Raw genomic sequence first — 22,978 nt, 5'->3', positions numbered from 1 at the left:
TACATAAAATATGATAAAGACACTTGATGGGTCGGGCGCAGTGGCTCATGCCTGTAATCCCAGCCATTTGGGAGGCCGAGGTGGGCAGATCACGAGGTCAAGGGTTCGAGATCAGCCTGACTAACATGGTGAAACCCCATCTCTACTAAAAATACAAAAATTAGCCGGGCGTGGTGATGTGCGCTTGTGATCCCAGCTACTTGGGAGGCTGAGGCATGAGAATCGCTTCAACCCGGGAGGTGAAGGTTGAGCCGAGATTGCGTGCACCATTGCACGCCAGCCTGGGTGACAGAGTGACACTCGACATTTGATGATGTTGGGTCATTTTCCTTAGGGAACTTTTTTTTTTTTATAATGTGGTATAGATATACCAAAGGATAATTTTAAAAATTGAAAATATGTGTAAGGCTAATTAGTCAAGAGATGAAAGTAGGCCGGGTACAGTGGCTTGTGCCTGTAATCCCAGCACTTTTGGAGACCTAAGATGGTAGATTGCTTTAGCCTACCAGCCTGTGCAACATAGTGAAATCCTCTCTGTACAAAAAATTAAAAAATTTGCCAGGTGTGGTGAGGTGTGCCAGTAGTCCCAGCTACTTAGGAGGCTGAAGTGGAAGGATTACGTGAGCCCAGGAGGTAGAGGTTGAAGTGAGCAGAGATTGCCTCATTGCACTCTAGCCTAGGTGACAGGTAAAGCCCTGTCTCAAAAAAAGAAAAAAAAAAAAAGATAAAGATTATTCTGGAAAATAAGTAAGGATTAGCCTCCTAGGGGCAGAAAATATTCAGTTGGCTATAACTTCTTTTAATTGTAAATCTAAATACACCTGAAGCAATCACTAAACTAAGCAAGAAAAACCATATCATTATTTTAAAAGGCTTAGTTAGCTGCAATAAAAAACAATTATGGCTTCAGAGATTTTGGCCTGTCATAAATCGGATCTTGGTTCAGTTTAAGCACCAAGTATTTCAATATCTACTAGATGCACAGCAGCAGACTAGTGGTGTAACAAGTACAAAGCAACGCATGATTCCGACTTCCCTTGTGAGGGTTTGTGGTATGGTTGAGGTTGGAGAAAATTGTCTATACTTAACTGCCATGATAGAAATCACTAAAGAAGATAGGGAAGGTTTAAATGAGGTGAGGAATAGGAGTTGGATTAAAAAAAAAAAAAGCTAGAACAGGAATTTAAACGATTGAAGGGCAAGGGGTGACATTTAAAAATGAACAGAGTGAAAAAGAATAAGGGACATTTAAGCTGGGAGTAAGTTGCCTGTTACAGAGTTAGGAAGGTACATTTGGAGCCGTGTTCCAGATTCAGCTTTCCATAAAACACTATCCTTTAAGCATGGGAAGTTTTGTGTACAGAACTGATTGAAGAATAATCTGATGGTCATATAGTAAGTGACTCGGAGAAAAAGCACCACCTTGCCTGGCTAATTTTTAAATTATTTTTATTTTTGTAGAGACAGGGTCTTGCTATGTTGGCCAGGCTGGTCTTGAACTCCTGCCCTCAAGTGATCCTCCCACTTTGGCCTCCCAAAGTGTTGGGATTATAGGCATGAGCCATGGAACCAGGCCAGGAAAAATATTCTTTATTTAAATAAATAAAATCGTGTTAAGATGCCAACAGTACCAAGAGTTGTTACCTAAAACTTGCTAGTTAAGATTTCTCCGAAGTTTAAAAAAAGACTTAAAAATAAATATTTTGTCTGCTGGCTATTTAATCTACAACTTCTCCATCACTTTTTATGATTTGTGGGGGGAAAGAGAAGACTGAGGTAGTGTCATTTTGATGGCAAGTTTTTTTGTGTGTGTTTTTTTCTGAAATGAGGTTTCACTCTGTCACCCAGGTCTGGGACAACCAGACTAATCAGGTTGGCCACCCTAGTCTTAAGAGTAAAACACATCACTTATTAGGCAACTGTGTACAGTGGCATGAACACAGTTCACTGCAGCCTCAACCTCCTGGGCTCAAGTGATCCTCCTGCCTCAGCCTCTTGTGGGACCACAGGCCTGGCTATTACCCTGTCTGGCTAATTTTTTGATTTTTTTGTGGGGACAGGTCTCACATTGTTGCCCAGGCTGATTTTGAACTCTTGGGCTCAAGCAACCCTCCTGCCTCGGCGTGAGCCACTGTGCCCAGCTGCAAGTGCTTTTGTGGAAGATCTAAGCTTGATGTGTGTGTGTTAGTAGCATTTCAAATAGATCCCTAGACAGCCCTTTCTCCTAAGACTAATTTAAAGCCATCAGGACTTTCCCTGCATTCTGTTGTGGGTGAAATAGGAACGTGAAATAGAAAATATGGCTTAATTTTTTTAAGAAGAAAAGTTTGTCTAAGAATCTTTAAAGGCTTAGGATATATTAGTGATATTAGTTAAAACTATGACATCAGTTTTTTTAAAAAAGTTATTTTATCTTTTCTCCAGGACTTGTTTTTAGGATGTTTATCATCCATAGCCTCTTTCTTTCCTTATGTGTCTTGAGTCACTGTAGGTGATGACTATAAGAGGAAAGTTAGTTGAAATCCAGTACTGCAGAATTAATCTAGATAATCAATTATAGGACATTACAGTTACTTTATCAAATGTAATTGATATTACTAAATGTCAGAAGAGAAATCATTGATTTTGTTTTTGCTTATTTCTGTTTTGTATAATTATTTTGCACTTTCCCATCTTCCTGTGTGAGTGGCAGGTAACTCCATGAAATGACTCCTATAACTCTTGGATGTGCCCTTCAAGCTTGTTTAGTTGGCAATCCTGACCTCCTTCATGTACAATATGCTTATTCTTTTCCCTTCACAGTTTTGGAAATTGGTCTTTTATTCTTTGAAAACCTTACACAGAATCAAGAATGTTGTGTATGCAAGTCCTTGATGGAATACAGTCTGAAGCAGAGCCCTTGAGAAGGAATGGAAGTACTCAGGGCCCACCAATACGGATCTTTTACATTTGTAATTGAAGCTTAGGCATCTGCCTGGGACCTGATGGCTGTCTCACTTTAAGAATCCAGGTTTAGGCCAGGTGCGGTAGCTCACGCCTGTAATCCTAACACTTTGGGAGGCCGAGTCGGGTGGATAACCTAAGGTCAGGAGTTCAAGACCAGCCTGGTCAACATGGTGAAACCCTGTCTCTACTAAAAATACAAAAATTAACTAGGCGTGGCGATGGGCACCTGTAATCCCAGCTACTTGGGAGGCTGAGGCAGGAGAATCACTTAAACCCAGGAGGTGGAAGTTGCAGTGAGCCAAGATCGCACCATTGCACTCTACCCTGGGCAACAAGAGTGAAACTCTGTCTCAAAAAAAAAAAAAAAAAAAAAAAAAAAAAAAAATCCAGGTTTAAAGGTATTCTGCTCTCTCTTCCAATAATGAAAAGATGGTTTATCTTACCTTTCACGAACCAGCATTTTTGGAGCAAAAGTCTTAAGAAAAAAATAGAGTATGATGCATATGATCTAGGAAGAAGTAACACAAATACTTAGTATTTTTATATGTTTGTAGAGAAGGCTATCTGGTAGCAGAGATGTGAGTCTTCCTTCCACAGTTGTTGCCAAGGAGTGAGTGCTTTGCCACCTCCCTTACATTTAGGTATGGTCACATGACTAGTTTTGCCAGTGGAATATGAATCAAAGTATTATTTTCCAGGCTGAGGTGGTTGAAAGGCAGTTGTTCCTTCTCCATTCTCTTTGTGGTAGCTTTGGAAGCCAAGTGTGGAAGGTGACAGTCACAAGGTAGAAAGAGCCTGTGTCCTCAAATCACTACCACGCACTGAATACTTGTGTTGGGATTTATACAAGAAAGTTGTGTTAAGCCGTGATATTAACACAATTTGGAATTCATATATAGAAGCTAGCATTGCTCTAACACGCACATACATCATATTTAATATTAGTCACCCTTGTGAGGGTGATTGTGAGGCAGGCTTGCACGGATGAAGAGGATGTGTTTAACAAGTAACTTCCCTACTATGCAGCCATAAAAAGAACGAAATTACGTCCTTTGCAGCAACATGTATGCAGCTGGAGGCCATCATTCGAAGAGAATCAACACAGGAACAGAAAACCAAATACCACATGTTCTCATGTTTAAGTGGGAGCTAAACATTGAGTACACATTGTCATAAAGATGAGAACAATAGACACTGGGAACTAATACAGGGGGTAGGTTGGAAGGGAGGTGAGGGTTAGAAAACTATTGGGTACTGTGCTCATTTCCTGAGTGAGGGGATCATTTGTACACCAAACACCAGTGACACAAAATTCACCCATGTAACAAACCTGCACACTGAACCTGAACCTAAACACTGAACCTAAAATAAAAATCAAAAGAAAAAAAAAAGGAAGTAACTTCCATTAAGGTCAGAGCAGATAGTCAAACCTACATCTGACTGAAGGCTAATGAGGTCTCCCTTATAACATGCTGCATTTTAGAGAAAGAGATCACTGGAGATAAGACGAATCCCACCCTTTCAGATTACAAGTTTCAGTTTATACCAGTAATTTTTTTTATGGATAGGAAAGTGACCAGATATTGGTATGATAAGAAGAATCTTTTAAGTGTTCTAAGTGATTTTAGATTTTAGTTAGATTCCTTTTTACTGGGTTGCCTCTCCAGAGACAGGTGATATTCTTAGATTTACTATTTTGATTGTTCTTGTGAAGGATTCTGTGGGAAGAGTATTAAGACTTAAGTCTTCAGGGCTTTAGTACTTATTACTATGAAGGGCTTAGGGTCCAGGCCTTAATTCATGAGTATATTCACTGTTTCACCTTTGTTCACCTACATTCCAGACATCAGGGTCAGGAATCTGTCAGCATTAGAAAGCTTTTTCATTTAGTCCTAAACCTGGAGAAATAACCTTTGGAAGATTAAATGGCTCTGAAATAAAGCAGACCACAAGTTATAGAAGTAGAGTAGGAACTTATTTTTGTTTTTTCTTCCTCTTGTTTGTAAGGCTTCCATAGCTATGCGACATTGGAGTGGGAAAAGAAGCGATAGAATTTTATGCCACTTATCTGCTCCCAAAATGAAAAACTTACCATCATCTACAGCAGTTCTGTTGACACAGCCTCATGTTCCTTGAGCTTTTTATTTTTGGAGACGGAGTCTTGCTCTGTCGCCCAGGCTGGAGTGCATGCAGTGGTGCCATCTTGGCTCAATGCAAGCTCTGCCTCCCGGGTCATGCCATTCTCCTGCCTCAGCCTCCCGAGCAGCTGGGACTACAGGTGACTGCCACCATGCCTGGCTAATTTTTTGTATTTTTTAGTAGAGACGGGGTTTCACTGTGATAGCCAGGATGGTCTCGATCTCCTGACCTCGTGATCCACCCGCCTTGGCCTCCCAAAGTGCTGAGATTACAGGCGTGAGCCACCATGCCTGGCTTCCTTGAGCCTTTTTATTGGGACCACATGACTAGCATTATTTTTGCAGTTAGCCATCATTTTAACTATCTTTGGATTTTTCTAGAAGGAAAAAGTTCTAGGTGTTCCCTGTATTCCATCCTCCACCCCTTTCTGGAAATGCTGAAGAGATACCATGTTCCAACATTAAGAACTGCCGGGTGCTACATATGGTCAGAAGCTTGTTTATTTTTATTTATTTATTTATTTATTTATTTATTTATTTATTTATTTAAGACAGAGTCTCACTCTGTCACCCAGGCTGGAGTGCAGTGGTGCGATCTTGGTTCACTGCAAGCTCTGCCTCCTGGGTTCACGCCATTCTCCTGCCTCAGCCTCTCGAGTAGCTGGGACTACAGGTGCCCGCCGACACGCCCGGCTAATTTTTTGTATTTTTTTTTTTTAATAGGGACGGGGTTTCGCCGTGTTAACCAGGCTGGTCTCAATCTCCTGACCTTGTGATCTGCCCGCCTCGGCCTCCCACAGTACTGGGATTACAGGTGTGAGCCACCGCACCCGGCCTATTTTTATTTTTTATTTTTAGAGATGCGGTCTTGCCATTTTGCCCAGGCTGGTCTTAAACTGGCCTCAAGCAGTTCTCCCACCTCGGCCTTCCAAGGTGCTAGGATTACAGGTGTGACCCACTGCATGCAGCCTGATTTTTTTTTTTTTAAACATTAACTTTTTATTTCTGAGGTTTTTTTCTCCCTCTAGTGGCTTACAGTTCTTATCAGGAGAGCTTACTCTTCTGCATAACAGGTGGCACTGTAGCCCGCTGTCTGGCCTTCTGTGGTTTGGGTCATAAGGATATATTGCTAAGGCTTCTGGCTCCATGAGGACTAAATGGCAGGAACCACAGGTTGTCAAAGAAAAAGACTGACATTTAAGATCAGGTAGTCTTGGCATAGACCTATTTTCTGTTGTCAAAACAAAAGTAATATGAAAGATATGAGTATCTCAAGTCTTACCCATGAAAGTTTTGTGTAACCAAAGCAATAGCCTAGCCAGTTATTCACTGCTTCCATGCTTTGGAAGGCAAAAAATTAACATTTGTATATATTTTTAGTCTTATAAGTTGTGTTAAATAGAGTGCTTATCTCTCAAAGTATTAAACAGGCAAACATCCTTGGAAAACTCATAGTCTGAAGTAATATGAATTTTTTTTTGTAGACAGAGTTTCGTTTTTGTTGCCCAGGCTGGAGTGCAATGGCGTGATCTCGGCTCACCACAACCTCTGCCTCCTGGGTTGAAGTGATTCTCCTGCCTCAGCCTCCGAGTAGCTGGGATTACAGGCCTGCGCCACGCCCGGCTAATTTTGTATTTTTAGTAGAGACAGAGTTTCTCCATATTAGTCAGGCTGGTCTTGAACTGCCGACCTCAGGTGATCTGCCTGCCTTGGCCTCCCAAAGTGCTGGGATTATAGGCATGAGCCACTGTACCCAGCTGATGAAATTTAATCCTGTAAACTTGAGTGCTGGAGAAAGAAAGGCTGGGGCAGCTGGTTCCTTTATTATTCAGCATTGGTCCCTCCATCCCTTCTCCAGCTTACCTAAATTAAACTCTTTGCCAGGGAAAGATGCTAATTGTCAGGTCAGCATAGCCACTTTTAGAGAAAAGGAATCTGAAGTATGAACAGTACAATGTTTAAGTTCAGGCTACTTTATAATTATAATAATTATTTTTTACAGATGGGGCCTTGATGTTGCCCGGGCTGGAGTGCAGTGGCTATTCACAGGCGTGATCATAGCACATGACAGCCTCACACTCCTGGGCTCAAGCAATCCTCCTACCTCAGCCTCCTGAGTGGCTGGGACTATAGGCACATGCCAACATGCCCATCTTGGGCTACTTTATAATTACCTGAGAATGCCAGTCTCAAATTTCTAAAGTTGTAGGTGTTAACGTATGAAGACTCCTATAAATGATCCAAGAATATACCATCTCAAATCTGCTGCATTTTACTGCCAATATAAGGCCTACTTTCTTCCATGGCTAGCTGTCTTTAGCTATCCTAGCAGACGTTCATATTAAGGACTCTCAAGTTTCCAGGCAACAGCTACACCAAGATTTCTGAAAAGCATGGACAGTTTAGTTTTATAGGGGGAAAAATAAGATCAAGGCAGACTGGAATAAGCAGTAGGGATAGAAAAGTGCCTTAGAATAGTCCATTTCAATTCTGCTTTGCATCATGCCTAGGGCATAGATAAAGGGCACAGAGCTAGACTATTAAATGTCAGATTTTCCTGAGGGCATTTTGGTGACTAAATCCAGGGATTTAGACTCAGGTACCTTTCAGGAACACAAACCAGGGTAGTTGTTTAAAGCTTTCACTGCATATTAATGATTATGTTAGAGCCATGAACCCTTATTATAAAGTGAATTGGCTCTCTGGAAAATAAAGGCTGCAGTATAATTCAATATTGCATAAAGTTATCTTTAGATTTTTAAAGATAATGGAAAAAGAGCTTCAATAACTCAAATGTAGTCTTCAGACAACCCCAAACCCTCATTTTGGCCAGCAGCCTAGAAAAGTATGAAGTTTGACCAGACTGATAAGGCTGTCTTAATAAATGAAGACTGCTTTAGAATAGGTGCTGAGAATTGGTGACGCTGGTTTATTCACTTGATTATGGATAGCTGAATGGAGGCTAAGACCATTTGGTTTGATATATGTTAGACATAGCCAAAGTATTCCCAACCTTGGTGCCACCTTGACATTTAAACCTAGCCTAAAGGATCTTGAGACTTACCTTATTCTTGAAGCAGTGTCTGGCAAGAATCTGAAGGCAAGTGTGAGTCAAAGGGGAAGACAATCCTTTGGTAAGACAAAATAAGACAAATAGCTGGAGTTTGAGGAGAGGGAGAGCACGGTACCTTTTAGCCCAGTGATGTGAATCAACTTTCCATTCAAGTTACTCAATTCCTGTCTTCCCACCATATGTTCTATGACTTCTCAGAGGTTCGGAAATTTTTGATGTCATAGTTAAGTCATAGAGAAATGGCTCTCATTCCTGATTGTTCATGAGAATCACTGAGTAGTTTTAAAGTGACAGGTCCTTTGGTCCCACTCCAAAACTACTGGATCAGAATCTTCAAGGATGGGCTCTGGCTAACTGTGGCTTTAAAAGAGTTCCACAGGTCTGGCACAGTGGCTCACACCTATAATTCTAGCACTTTGGGAGGCCAAGGTAGACAGATTGCTTGAGGCAAGAATTTTGAGACCAGCTTGGGTAACGTAGTGAGATCTCCATCTCTACAAAAAAATTTAAAAAATTATCCTGGTGTGGTGGTGTGTGCCTGTAGTCCCAGCTACATGGGAGGCTGAGGCAGGAGAATCACTTGAGCCCAGGAGTTCAAAGCTGCAGTGAGCTATCATGACACAATTGCACTCCATCCTGAGCATCAGAGCAAGACCCTGTCTCTATTAAAAAAAAAAAAAAAAAAAAGAGTTCTACAAGGGATTCTATTTTGCGGCTAGGGCTACCAGGCCGTACTTTGGGAGTAATTAAATACCTTTAGAAGGGTTCCTCCAGCTTATGGGAGAAACTGCTGAATAATCTTTCCAATAAGTTTCTCTAAAGACTACCAGTTGGCATAGTTAGTTCCATTAATTTTGTTTTTTGTTTTTTTTTTTTTTTTTGAGACGGAGTTTTGTTCTTGTTGCCCAAGCTGGGGTGCAATGGCATGATCTCAGCTCACTGCAACCTCTGCCTCCCGGATTCAAGTGATTCTCCTGCCTCAGCCTCCCGAGTAGCTGGGATTACAGGTGTGTGCAACCACACCCGGCTATTTTTTTGTGTTTTTAGTAGAAATGGGGTTTCTCCATGCTAGCCAGCTGGTCTTGAACTCCTGACCTCAGGTAATCCGCCCACCTCGGTCTCCCAAAGTGCTGGGATTACAGGCGTGAGCCACCGTACCTGGCAGAAAAAATTTTTTTGAGACAGGGTTTTGCTTTGTCTCTCAGGCTGGAGTGCAATGGTGCAATCACAACTCACTGTAGCCTCAACCTCCTGGGCTCAAGCAATCCTCCTGCCACAGCCTCCTGAGTAGCTGGAACTACAGGTGTGTGCCACCACGCCCGGCTAATTTTTGTATTTTTTGTAGGGATGGAGATTCACCATGTCGCCCAGGTTGGTCTTGAACTCCTGGGCTCAAGCCATCTGCCTGCCTCAGCCTTCCAAAGTGCTGGGGTTATAGGTGTGAGCCACTGTGCCTAGTTCCATTTTTAAACCTAGAGTTTCTGTTTATGAGTGTCAAATAGAATCCACAGAAAGTGACATAACAAGCTCACTACACACTCAAAGATCAAAATTTTACTTTACTGTTGACATTCCTAATCCAATGTAGCAGGTCTTGAACCAAATGTTTGCATATGCCATATTATTTCATCAGTTCCACAATTGTGTGAGGGATTACCACCATTTTATAGATTAGGAAACAACTTAGTGGTGATAGATAGCTAAAGTTACAAAGCTAGTAAGTGTTTAGCATTGTTAATATTAATCGAGGTAATACATGTCAGCTTGAGTGCTTATAGTACTTCAAATGCTTTACATGTACAGAGTAAGTAACTAGTTTATAACTTTTAAAATATGCACAATAGTTCCGTGAAATAGGAAGTATTATCGATATCATCTTTATTTTACAGACAGAATAAATAGGATGTGAACTCAAGATATCTGGTTCCAGAACCTGGGCTCTTGGTCACTGAATCATAAGGCTCAGCCCACTGTACTCAACTACACTTGAGCCATATTCTGTCTGATAACAAAGTGTAGGCTTTTCTCATATACTAAGTACAGGGAAATAAGTGTTTCCAGGTTTCAGCAATCTTTTGGTTCAGCTGGCTAGGCAGTATTATATGAAATGGGCAGTTAAGGACAGCCTGATTTAGATATAAAGTATGTGGTATAGACCAAGTGTTGTGGGAGTTCGGCAAAACCTAGGCTTGGGGCTATTGAGCTAGATCCTGAAGATTGACTAGGATTTGGGTAAGCAAGAAAGAAAGCATGCGTAAGTGAAGTCAGAGAGGCAGGCATGAACATAGCACATTCACAGCAGGCTGAGAAGATGGTTCCCATCAAGTTGGGGAGTATCTATTAAGGAGCAGAAAACAAGATTGGCTTGGAATGGAGAGTCTTCAACCACATTTTCACGATACAGACAAGAAATTCAAGTGAGGTGACTCTCAAAAAATACAAAAATTAGCCAGACGTGGTGGCCTGTACCTGAAGTCCCAGCTACTCAGGAGGCTGAAGTGAGAGGATCTCTTGAGCCTGGGAGGTCAAGGCTACAGTGAGCCATGATAATGCCACTGCACTCCGGCCTGGGCAACAGAGTGAGAGCTTGTCTCAGGAAAAAAAAAAAAAAAAAAAAAAGGAATGCAAGTGAGAAAGAGCTGATAGAGATAGAATTATACTAACCTCACGAAGACTGGTGCCATGCTGCTGCTAAGCTTCCTAGATGTTGGCCTCTTATTGCTTGCTCCATATTCTCCTTGGTAAAGGTAAAAGACCAGTAGAAATCCTACAAATTGCTTTAGTAAAACCTGGGTTTCTTTGATAAAAGCAGGTGATTCAAATCTTCATGACCAATATCACATTACCTCGAGCCCACAGCTTTCTAGGGACCCAATCTAGTAAATAAAATGGAAGGCAGATTCTGTATTCCTAAAATGCAAATTCTACCTTAGAGGTATTTGAAATTTCATGCGTTAAGTGTTGCCATCTTGCTGCTTCTTTTAAAAATACATTCTCTTTGGAGCATGGATGTTAAGTTTCTTTTTAAAATTAAAAAACATTTAGATTCAGGGGATACACGTGTATGTTTGTTACATGGGTATATTGTGTGATGCTGAGGTTTGGGCTTCTAATGAACCCATCACCCATGCCCAAGTAGTGAACATAGTACTCAAGTATCTTTTTCTTTCTTGCCTTTTAAAATTTATTTATTTAGAGACAGAGTCTTACTCTATCGACCAGGCTGGAGTGCAGTGTTGAACTCCTGGGCTCAAGCGACCCTCCCACCTCAGCCTCCTGAGGAGCTGGGACTACAGGCATGTTCCACCAACCCAGGCTATTTTATTTTATTTTATCTGCAGAGGGGTGGGGGAAGGTCTCACAACGTTGCCCGGGCTGGTCTTGAACTCCTGGCTTCAAGCAATCCTTCCTCCTTTGCTTCCCAAAGTGCTGGGATTATAAGAATGAGCCACTTCACCTGGCCCCAACTTCTTAAGTAATAGTGCTGATTAGCCTTGTCTCTCTTCTCCCACTCCCTAGAATTTATTGGGACAGTGGGAACACTGGATATGGAAAATGGGAATGATTGAAAACCCGAGAAAAGGAATTGGCAAGGTGGTGGAAATGAAGAGAACGCTTTTTGATTTATAATTTTTCCTAGGACCTTTTGCTTTGTGTCTTGAAAGAAAGTTGAAATGAGTTGAAAATTTCCTTGAGTTATGGAGTTAAGGACTCATTGGAATGGCAAGAATATTTTAATGCTAAAATTCATTCAAGTCTCTAAGATTTAAGGGTGATTACTAATTTTCTCTTTTTAATCTTGATTAATTTGGTTCTTCTTCATGGGGCCTATTTCCTAATTTAGTCTTAATAATTCAACAAATAAACCAGAATAATTATTGAGTGACTACTGTGTCCAAGAGGTGTTGTTCTAGATCAGCGTTTTTCAGCATGGAATATTTGTAACAAAACCTCCTACAACAGTGCTTATAAAGGTACAGACTTCTAGGCCCCACAACAGACTCACCTACCTATCAATGCTAATCTCAGAGGACAGGGATTAGTCTGTTTCTCAAGCATCCATAAATACCAGGGCACTAGAGCACTGGTTCTCAAACTTGAGAGTGCATTGGAATCACCTGGAGGGTTTATTAAACCACAGAGTGCCTGGACCCACCCCAGAATTTTGGATTCAGTGGTCTGGGGCAGGTCCTAAGAATTTGCATCTCTAACAAGTTTCCAGGTGATGCTGATGCTGCTGGATCACATTTTGAGAATTGCCATGTACTTCTTGAGAATTACTATGTACTGTAGAAGTACAATGCACTGAAGTAGAGCATTGTGGGGAATATAAAAAAGTATTAGAGGCTGGGTGTGGTGGCTCATGCCTATAATCCCAGCATTTTGGGAGGCTGTGGCGGGCGAATCATCTGAGGTCAGGGGTTCGAGAGCAGCCTGGCCAACACGGTGAAACCCCGTGTCTACTAAAAATACAGAAATTAGCGAGGCGTGGTGGTGGGCGCCTGTAACCCCAGCTACTCAAGAGACTGAGACTGGAGAATTGCTTGAATCCGGGAGGTGGGGGTTGTAGTGAGCAGAGATTGCGCCATTGTACTCTAGCCTGGGCAATAAGAGCAGAACTCCGTCTCAAAAAAAAAAAAAAAGACAAAAAAAGGATTAGATATAATTCCTGTCATTAAGGAGCTTATGCTATAGTTGGGGGAGATACAACATACACTATAAAAATATAACAAGGAATATATGTATTTGACAATATAAAATTTAATACAATATTTGACATTGATGGGGTCTTTAGGAGAAGATGGGATTTGATCTGGGTACTAAAAGATGATGAGGCCGAAGGTTCATAGGCATTCTTGGATACAAAAGAGCGAAAATATAGAGGTGTACAGGGGTAGGGTGGTAGATTGTTTGTCTAGCATAAAGCTTTTTATTTTTATTTTTTTTATAGAAATGGGGTCTTGCTATGTTGCCCAGGCTGGTCTGGAACTCCTGAGCTCAAGGGATCCTCCCACCTTGTCCTCCCAAAGTGCTGGGATTACAGGTATAAGCCACCACGCCCAGCCTGATGTAGAGCTTTGTCTAGGACACCTATGGGGGCATAAGACCAAAAAGGTTGGTGCCAGTCTGTGAAGAGTCTTGAAAGCCTGTCCTTCTCCTCAGCTCCACCCACTTCATAGCCTTACCAAAAGTGCTGCACCGCCAGAAAGAGGAAGTCTCCCCTGCTGAGTGTGCAAGAGGAAGCACAAGAAGGCTCTGAGGGCCTGTGAGCCATAATGACTGATTTCACCCATGAGCCAATTGCAGAGGAAACAGAAGACCAGCGCACCAACCACGCTGGGTCCCTCTGCCCAGAGGGTGTCACCACCTAAGCTGAAAGTGTTTGGGGAGATCAGACGTTGCTGTCTGGTGCTCCTCTCTCTTAGTGGCCATCATGTCTTTGACATCTGCTTACCAGCATAAATTAGCAGAGAAGCTCACTATCTTGAATGATCGCGGTCAGGGGGTTCTCATCCGTATGTATAACATCAAGAAGGTAAGCATGAACAATGGGACCAGTCCTGATTATTCCAACAATAATAGGGCGGGGAACTGTGAGGAGGCAGGTGCAGAGGTTAGACTCCCCCCTTCTTCCACTGCTTTTCCACTGACTATAATCTACATAATCACTCAGATTATATAGGCCCGCCAGTTCAGGAAGGCAGAAGTGGAGGCTTCTTTTCAAGGCTTCCCCTTTCTAGGTATGATTCTCACCCCAGTGACGGCATCTGCTTTCCTCTGGGGATGGGGGTGAGGGTGGGGATGGGGAAACAACAGTTGTGTTCTGAGGGACTTGGATAAAGGTCTGGGGTCCAGCCTTCTGGGTTTTATTATTTATTGCTGATCCTTTACACTCTGAAGAGATCTGAAGCTGGGTCTCTGGCAAAAACTTTTCTGTGGAAGTACTTCCCTAAAAGGAAAAAAAAATAGATAATTAGATATTTAGATTAAAAAGGATAGGTGTCTTCTGAGATGCTCCTGGGGTAGTTTATGCTGCGGTGGTTTTGTGTGTGTGTGTGTGTGTGTGTGTGTGTGTTTTAGAATAGGAACTGAGGAATTGAAAGAAGCTGGTGACAAGAGGTCGGCCAGGGGCTGGGCAAACCATAGAAAGTAAAGAGATAAAGACAGGGGTGTTTATGGGGAGTTCCTGGCATAGAAAATAGGGGACTTTGGGGGAGGGAGCTTTTGTGTCTTTTGTAATAAAACACATCACCAGGAACATGGTTTCTCATTGTCACGAATCCTGTAAATGCCCTTTGGGATAAGATACTTACTCAGTGAACAAAACTGTGACACTGAATCTTGTACAAAGTCTAACTCCTGAGCAGCTGCTTTTCTCGTTCCTTCCGGTTTCAGTTGAGGGGCGGGGAAACAGCTTCCTCTTTGTACTGGGGCCAAGCAGACATTAAACTCTACCCATCAAGACAAAATGCCCAGGTTGTTATTAAGTTCTTACATACTTGGCTTAATGTCTTGGACTTTTTTCTTGACCTACTCTCATACTTTTTATATTTATTTATTTATTTATTTGTTTATTTATTTATTTATTTATCGGAGTCTCGCTCTGTCGCCCAGACTGGAGTACAGTGGCACGATCTTGGTTCATGGCAACCTCCGCCTCCCGGGTTCAAGCGATTCTCCTGCCTCAGCCTCCCGAGTACGTGAGACTACAGGCGTGTGCCACCATGCCCAGCTAATTTTTGTATTTTTAGTAGAGACAGGGTTTCACCATGTTGGCCAGGCTGGTCTCGAACTCCTGACCTTATGATCCGCCCTCGGCCTCCCAAAGTGCTGGGATTACAGGTGTGAGCCACTGTGCCCGGCCTCTTATGCTTTTTAAATTGATTCCCAGGTTGCCTTTTCCTAAGACAGATTATGAGAATGAATGTTGCAAGAAGAGGTATGTTTCTGAGGAGGAGGAGAAAGGGTTGAAATATAGTACGGTTTCTCTCTGCAGACTTGCTCAGACCCCAAATCCAAGCCACCTTTCCTACTGGAAAAGTCCATGGAACCATCTCTCAAGTATATCAACAAGAAATTTCCTAACATAGATGTCCGAAACAGCACGGTGAGAATTTGGTCCTTCTCTCCTTTCTCTGAAGTAACTCTCTACTTGAATGGCTGTAATTCTCCTCTTTTGATGCCTCTCTTCAAACTTGGCAGGGGATGGAGTAGTCTTTTTTTTTTCTTTTTTTTGAAACGGAGTCTCGCTCTGTTGCCCAGGCTGGAGTGCGGTGGCGCGATCTGGGCTCACTGCAAGCTCCGCCTGCCGGGTTCACGCCATTCTCCTGCCTCAGCCTCCCGAGTAGCTGGGACTACAGGTGCCTGCCACCGCGTCCGGCTAACTTTTTGTGTTTTTTTAAATTAGAGACGGGATTTCACCGTGTCAGCCAGGATGGTCTCGATCTCCTGACCTCGTGATCCGCCCGTCTCGGCCTCCCAAAGTGCTGGGATTACAGGTGTGAGCCACCGCGCCCGGCCAGAGTAATCTTTTTTTATTAATGGTTTTCCAAGGCTCAACCACAGGGCTTCAGGTTGTTGTAGAGCTTTAAGTCTCGAGAATTTTGAGATAAGATGGGATTCTTCCAGGGTAAGCTGGAGCAAACCATCACCCCTTTCCTTTGCAAGATTCACGAGAAAACATTGTTTTTGCAGAAGACAGCTCTATCAGCCCAGCAGGGTACTTGTATTTTATTCTTTCTGTTTCCCACTCGTTGTTTCCTTGCTGTTTGTCTTAGATTTATGCATCTAACGGGATAGCTCTACTTTTCCCTTATTAAATGTTAACCCTAGATTTCTCACCCATCTTTGTAGCATCTTTGCATTCTGTTTCTTTTGACTTTGATATAAATAGTATATCTGTTCATCTGAAAGGGTCCTTAAAATTTCCTCTCATTTAGCCCTCCATATCTAGTCAGGATCACATGCAACCATTCTACCTAGATAGACAATCTCCTTTGTTTAAAGACTTTCAGAGCATTGAAGAGTTTCTAACTTCCTCTGTCAGTATATTTCAATCCTCTTTCTTTTTCTTTTCTTTTCTTTTCTTTCTTTCTTTCTTTTTGATATGGAGTCTCGCTCTGTCACCCAGGCTGGAATGCAGTAGTGCAATCTCGGCTCACTGCAACCTCTGCTTCCTAGGTTCAAGCGATTCTTCTGCCTCAGCCTCTCGAGTAGCTGGGATTACAGGTGCCCGCCACCACGCCCAGCTAATTTTTGTATTTTTAGTAGAGATGGGGTTTCACCATGTTGGTCAGGCTGGTCTTGAACTCCTGATCTCAGGTAATCTGCCTGCCTCAGCCTCCCAAAGTGCTGGGATTACAGGCGTGAGCCACTGTGCCCGGCCTCAACCCTCTTTAGGAATGTTTTAGGTATAACTACTGTTCTTCTTGAGTTACTTGGATCAAACATTCTTTAAGAATGTTTTAGGTATAACTACTGTTCTTCTTGAGTTACTTGGATCAATTGTCTTCTTATTTTGCATTTTTTATATTGTTTTGTTTTGTGTTTCTCTCAGCAACATTTAGGACCAGTACATCGTGAAAAAGCCGAGATAATTAGATTCCTCACCAACTACTACCAGTCATTTGTGGATGTTATGGAATTTCGGGTGAGCGCTCTTGAGCCCTTTCCAACATAGGCAAGGTCTTTCAGAGGCTATTCTTTCTTTAGATGTTCATGTATTTGCTTAAAACAAGTTCTTGAAAAAATGAGAGAGATGTACTGATATGGAAAGATATCTAAGTTGTATTGTTAAATGAAAGCAAATTTAGTATATGATAAAATAGTATATGATACATCACATTTCTATTTTAAAATAGTATGTATATATGTATTTAGTAAATACCTAGGAAAGATCTGGAATATTTTACATTAAATTGTTAAAAATAACTACCTTTGGGGATTATGACTGGCTTCAATTTACTAAGCTATGCATGTTTTTTTCTATTTTAAAAATTGTGGGCCGGGCGCGGTAGCTCAAGTCTGTAATCCCAGCACTTTGGGAGGCCGAGACGGGCGGATCACGAGGTCAGGAGATCAAGACCATCCTGGCTAACACGGTGAAACCCCGTCTCTACTAAAAAAATACAAAAAAACTAGCCGGGTGTGGTGGCGGGCGCCTGTAGTCCCAGCTACTCGGGAGGCTGAGGCAGGAGAATGGCATAAACCCGGGAGGCGGAGCTTGCAGTGAGCTGAGATCCAGCCACTGCACTCCAGCCTGGGCGACAGAGTGAGACTCCGTCTCAAAACAAACAAACAAAAAAAAATTGTGGTAAAATACACATAATATAAAATTTATCATCTTAACCATTTTTAAGTATATAGTTCAGTGGTATTAAGTATATTAATAATGTTGTGCAACCATCTTTTCACCTTGTAAACCTGAAACTCTCTACCTTTTATGCAATAATTCCCCATTTCCCTTTCTCTCCCGCCCCTTGCCATCACAATTCTACTTTGTTTCTGTGATTTTGACTATTCTAAGTACCTTATGTAAGTAGAATCATAAAGCATTTGTCTTTTTGTGACTGGCTTATTTCATTAGCATAATGTCCTTCAGGTTCATCCCTGTTGTAGCATATAGTAGAATTTCCTTTTTAAGCTAAATAATATTCCATTGTATGATTATACTACATTTTGCTTATCTGATCATATGTTGATGAACACTTAGGTTGCTTTCAAGTTTTAGCTATTGTAAATGATGCTGCTATGAACATGGGTGTGCAAATATATCTTCAAAATCCTGCTTTCAATACTTTCAGTTATACACACAGAAGTGGAAATGCTGGGTCATATAATAATTCTATTATTAACTTTTTTTTTTTTGAGATAGGGTCTCACTCTGTTGCCCAGGCTGGAGTATAGTGGTGCAATCACGGCTCACTGCTGCCTCGACCTCCTGGGCTCATGTGATCCTCCCACCTCAGCCTCTTGAGTAGCTAGGGCTAAAGGCACATGCCACCACACCTGGCTAATTTTTTGTATTTTTTTGTAGAGATGGGGTATCCCCATGTTGGCCAGGGCAGTCTCAAACTCCTGGGCTCAAGCTATCCACCCACCTTAGCCTCCAAAGGCTGGACAGTGCTGGCCTATTTTTAACTTTTTGAGGAACTGCTATACTGTTTTCCATAGTGGCTGTACTGTTTTACATTCTCACCAACAGTGCATAAGGGCTATACTTCCTCCACATCCTCACCAACAACTGTTATTTCATTTTTTTGAGAGTAGCCATCCCAATGGGTGTGAGGTATTATCTCATCTAAGTTTTTATTTGAATTTTTGCTAATAATTAGTGATAATGAGCATTTTTCATGGGCTTATTGGCCATTTATATATCTTCTTTGAAGAAATGTCTGTTTCATTCTTTGACCATTTTTGAGTTGGATTTTGTGTGTGTGTTGAGATTTAGGAGTTCTCTATACAGGTTGTGTATTCCTTATGGAAAATTCTTGAGAACAGAAGTGTTTTGGATTTCGTATGTTTTCAGATTTCAGAATATTTGCATTAAGCAGTTCAGCATCCCTAATCTCAAAGTCTGAAACTTGAAATGTTTCAATGAGCATTTCCTTTGAGTGTCATGTTGATGCTTAACAGGTTTCAGATTTTGAAGCATTTTGGATTTTCAGGTTAGGGAAGCTCAATCTGTATAAGCTATATATCTTTGCATTATTTGAGCTTTAAAAATTTCAAGTATTTTTCCACAATATTTTATTACAAACCTACTGTAAAATTTCTAGAATAGTACAATGAGTATTGTTATACTCTTCTCCTGGATCTCCTAATTGTTAGTATTTTGCCACATTTTCTTATCCTTCTCTATTTTTTAATGAGCTATTTGAGTTAGCTGCATACATCATGACAGTTCCTTTCCCAAATACTTAAGCATACATCTGCTAAGAGCAAGAATATTTTCTTACCCAACCCTAATATAATTATCATATTCAGGAAATATAACATTATGGCTGGGTGCTGTGGCTCACGCCTGTAATCCCAACATGTTGGGAGGCTGACGGGGATGAATCGCTTGAGCCCAGGAGTTTGAGACCAGCCTGGGCAACATGGTGAAACTCCATCTACACCAAAAAAAAAAATTAGCTGGGCATGGTAGTGAGTGCCTATAGTCCCAGCTGCTTAGGAAGCTGAGGCAGGAGAATTGCTTGAACCTGGGAGGTCAAGGTTGTAGTGAGCCATGATTGTGCCATCGGCCATTGTACTCCAGCCTGGGTGACAGAGTGAGACTTTGTCTCAAAAAAAAAAAAAAAAAAAAAGAAAGAAACAAAACCCCACCCAAACTAATATACAGCCTATATTCACATTTCTCCAGTTGTCTCAAGGATAATACATTGGATTTAGTTATGTCTCCTTCATTTGTAATCTAAAATGATTTCCGGCCTTTGTCTCATATGACACTGACCCTTTTGAAGAGTCTGGGCTAGTTATTTTTTGAGAATATCCTTCAATTTGAATTTGTCTTATTGTTAACAGTTTTTGGTAGCAATACTACATGAATGATATTTTATTTGAATTTTAAACAATGAGCATGTATTATTTTTATAAACAAAAATATTATTTAATATGATGTTTTTGAAAGAAAAATTGATAAGGTATTTAAAAAATTTTAAAAATTAACATAGCAATTTTGCCTTCAGAAATTTGTCATAAGGAAACAGAATTTTTTCTTGGGGAAATAAAAAAGACATATGTATGAGAATATACTCCATTGCATTGTTTATGATAATTACAATGTGATAATTGATATATCCAATAAATAAAGGTTTGGTTAAAAGTTTAGAGTATGTACCCACAAATGAATATTCTGTAGCTGTTGAAGTATACATATATATATACACACACATATACATATATATATACACACACACACACACATATATACACACACACACATATACATATATATTTTTTCTTTTCTTTTTTTTTTTTCGAGGCAGAGTCTCATTCTGTTGCCCAGGCTGGAGTACAGTGGCACAATCTCGGCTCACTGTTGCCTCTGCCTTCTGAGTCTCCTGCCTCAGCCTCCTGAGTAGCTGGGATTACAAGCACATGCCACCACGCCCGGTTAATTTTTGTATTTTTAGTAGAGATGGGGGGGTCTCACCATGTTGGCCAAGCTGGCCTCGAACTCCTGACCTCAAATGATCCACCTGCCTCGGCCTCCCAAAGTGCTGGGATTATAGGCATGAGCCACCGCACCCAGCTGATAATATATTTTTTATATGAATTTGTATAGAAAATGTTCATCTTACATTGTTTAATGTAAAAGCAAATTGCAGTACAGTTTAAGACAGATGTAAGATGTCCCTAAAATGTATATTTACATAGGTAAATATGCACATAAAGAAGATCGGAATTCCTGATCAGTGGGATTATAGTTTAAAAAAACAAATTAAAATTAAACTTGTCAGTATTTTTTAGTGGTTCTACAATAAACATATATTATTTATGTATTCAAGAAATAACGCAAATTTTAGCCCTCTGAGCAGCCCAAGCTTGTGGTGACGTTATAGTGTTTTTTCAGATGATACAAGAATAATGTGTTCTGTGCCTACCCTAGGAAGCAAATCCAGGATATTCAGTAGATCACATAGTGAAGAGAAGTGAGGACAAGAAAGACTGTAATGTATGTATGAAGGAGGGTCAGGTCTGAGAGTATTCACTGCGGAATTGAGAGTAGTGGTTAGGAAGAGGGTAGGCGCTGGTGAAGGCAGTGGGAAGAATGTTGGAAGCACATAAAAAAGTCTCTTATTGGGAAAAGTTGAAGGGCAAAGGAGATTTTAGAACACCTGGTTGCTGCAGTTGTAAATAAAGTTCTGAGCCCAAGGTGTTTGGTATGGCTTGTTTAGGAAAGGTGGGGAAATAGGGACATTGAAGTATGATGCACTGTTAAGTAGGCACTGAATTAGACAGACTTGGTTTCAGATCTCAGCTTTACCACTTACAAACTGTATGACTTTAGATAAGAAACTCTTTAAATTCCAGTTTCCTTATCTATAAAATGGGAAAATAAGATTTACTATGGGAGGCGTCTGTGAGAATTAAATGAGATAATGCATGGACAACATCTAGCTTGGTGTTTAGCATATAGTAAGGCAATAGACCAACACATGTTATTTCTGTTCCCTTCTGATTCTTGTCTTTAGAGAATAAGACCTGCTTAGTGACATTGGTCACGTGAGTGGCTGAAAGTGAATTTCAGCTATATTCCACTGGAATTCGATTGTAGGCTGGAGTTGTAGAAAGGCATTCCTAGCAAATGAGGAAGTATAGACCTAAACAGAGGTCATGTAGCATACAGGGAAAATCAAAAGCTCTGCGTTCAAGTTCTAGTACCATTCCTTACTAGCTCTGTGGTCTCAGGCAAGTTTCTTAACTGCTTTTGTCCTTGGTTTCCTTATCTGTTAATTTAGACACAGTCTTTTTTGGGAAGATAAGAAACACTTTTCCTACAGATTTTAATACATTTTGACAAATGTATATGCCTGTGTAACCACCACTACAAAGTATTTAATATTTCTATCACTCCAAAGGTTCCTTGTGCCTTTTTTTTTTTTTTTTTTTCCAGCCAATCCCTACCCTTCACTCCTGGCCCCAGGCAACCACTGATCTACTTTCTAGAATAGACTTTTCTTTTCTAGCAGTTCAAATAAATGGAATCTATACAGCATATATTCTTTTGTGTCTGGCTCCTTTCACTCAGCATAATGTTTCTGAGATTGATCTATGTTGTTGCACGTATCACTGATTCAGTCCTCCTGCCCTCACTTTTTTTTTTTTTTTTTGAGACAGAGTTTCGTTCTTGTTGCCCAGGCTGGAGTGCAATGGCATGATCTTGGCTCATTGCAACCTCTGCCTCCCGGGTTGAAGGGAGTCTCCTGCCTCAGCCTCCCAAGTAGCTGGGATTACAGGAATGTACCACCACACCCAGCTAATTTTGTATTTTTAGTAGAGATGGGGTTTCTCCATGTTGGTCAGGCTGGTCTCGAACTCCTGATCTCAGGTGATCCACCCACCTTGGCCTCCCAAAGTGCTGGGATTACAGGCATGAGCCACGGTGCCCGGCCTCAGTCCCACTTTTTGCTGAGAACTATTCCATTGTATAGGTGCGATTTATCCATTTACCTGTTGATAGACATTTGGGTTGTTTCTAGTTTTTGGCCATTACGCGTAAGTTGCTACAAACTTTCAAGTACAAATCTTTGTGGGGACATATTTTTCATTTCACTTGGGCAAATCTAGAAGTTGAATTGCTGAATCATATGGTAAGAGTATATTTAATTTTATAAGAAATCGCCAAACTTTTTTTCAGAGTTGTTCCATTTTCTCCTCCCACCAGTAATATATGAGAGCTTCAGTTTCTCTATATTCTCATCAGCACTTGCTATTATTAGACTTAAATTTTAGCTATTCCAGTGGTGTGTCATGGTATCTTATTGTGGTTTAAATTTGTATTTCCCCAATGGCTAATATCATTGAACATCTTTTCATGTGCTTATTTCATGTGCTTATTTTTTTTTTTTTTTTTTTTTTTAGACAGAGTCTCGCTCTGTCACCCAGGCTGGAGTGCAGTGGCGTGATCTCAGTTCACTGCAACCTCTACCTCTCAGCTTACTGCAACCTCTGCCTCCCAGGCTCAAACAATTCTCATGCCTCAGCCTTTTGAGTGGCTGTGATTACAGGCGTGTGCCACCACACCCAGCTAATTTTTTTTTTTTTTTTTTTTTTGTAGTAGAGATGGGGTTTTGTCCTGTTGACCAGGCTCTCT

At 41.1% G+C, this 22,978-nt stretch overlaps 2 protein-coding genes across 4 annotated transcripts in view; one reads left to right on the top strand and one right to left on the bottom strand.

Moving 5' to 3' along the window:
• LOC105474220 (gametocyte specific factor 1) overlaps window positions 1–8,399 on the bottom strand; it is a 34,953-nt gene extending 26,554 nt beyond the window's left edge. The window contains exon 1 of one of the 2 annotated variants that reach the window (XM_011728709.2): window positions 8,273–8,399. In XM_011728709.2, coding sequence (XP_011727011.1) covers window positions 8,273–8,336 — 64 coding nt within the window. In that variant the 5' untranslated portion in view covers window positions 8,337–8,399. Of the gene's footprint in view, window positions 1–8,148 lie in introns of both variants that reach the window. The other variant, XM_011728711.2, reaches the window with a different exon arrangement.
• A 4,967-nt stretch (window positions 8,400–13,366) lies between these two features.
• The window catches only part of LOC105474219 (NCK associated protein 1 like), a 53,059-nt gene continuing 43,447 nt past the window's right edge, over window positions 13,367–22,978 (top strand). The window contains exons 1-3 of one of the 2 annotated variants that reach the window (XM_011728708.3): window positions 13,367–13,693; window positions 15,155–15,265; window positions 16,715–16,807. In XM_011728708.3, coding sequence (XP_011727010.1) covers window positions 13,592–13,693; window positions 15,155–15,265; window positions 16,715–16,807 — 306 coding nt within the window. In that variant the 5' untranslated portion in view covers window positions 13,367–13,591. The remainder of the gene's footprint in view (window positions 13,694–15,154; window positions 15,266–16,714; window positions 16,808–22,978) is intronic. The other variant, XM_011728707.3, reaches the window with a different exon arrangement.

Source organism: Macaca nemestrina, chromosome 10, assembly GCF_043159975.1.
Source record: "Macaca nemestrina isolate mMacNem1 chromosome 10, mMacNem.hap1, whole genome shotgun sequence".
Taxonomy (NCBI): Eukaryota; Metazoa; Chordata; class Mammalia; order Primates; family Cercopithecidae; genus Macaca; species Macaca nemestrina.
This window is presented reverse-complemented; position numbering and strand designations above follow the sequence as displayed.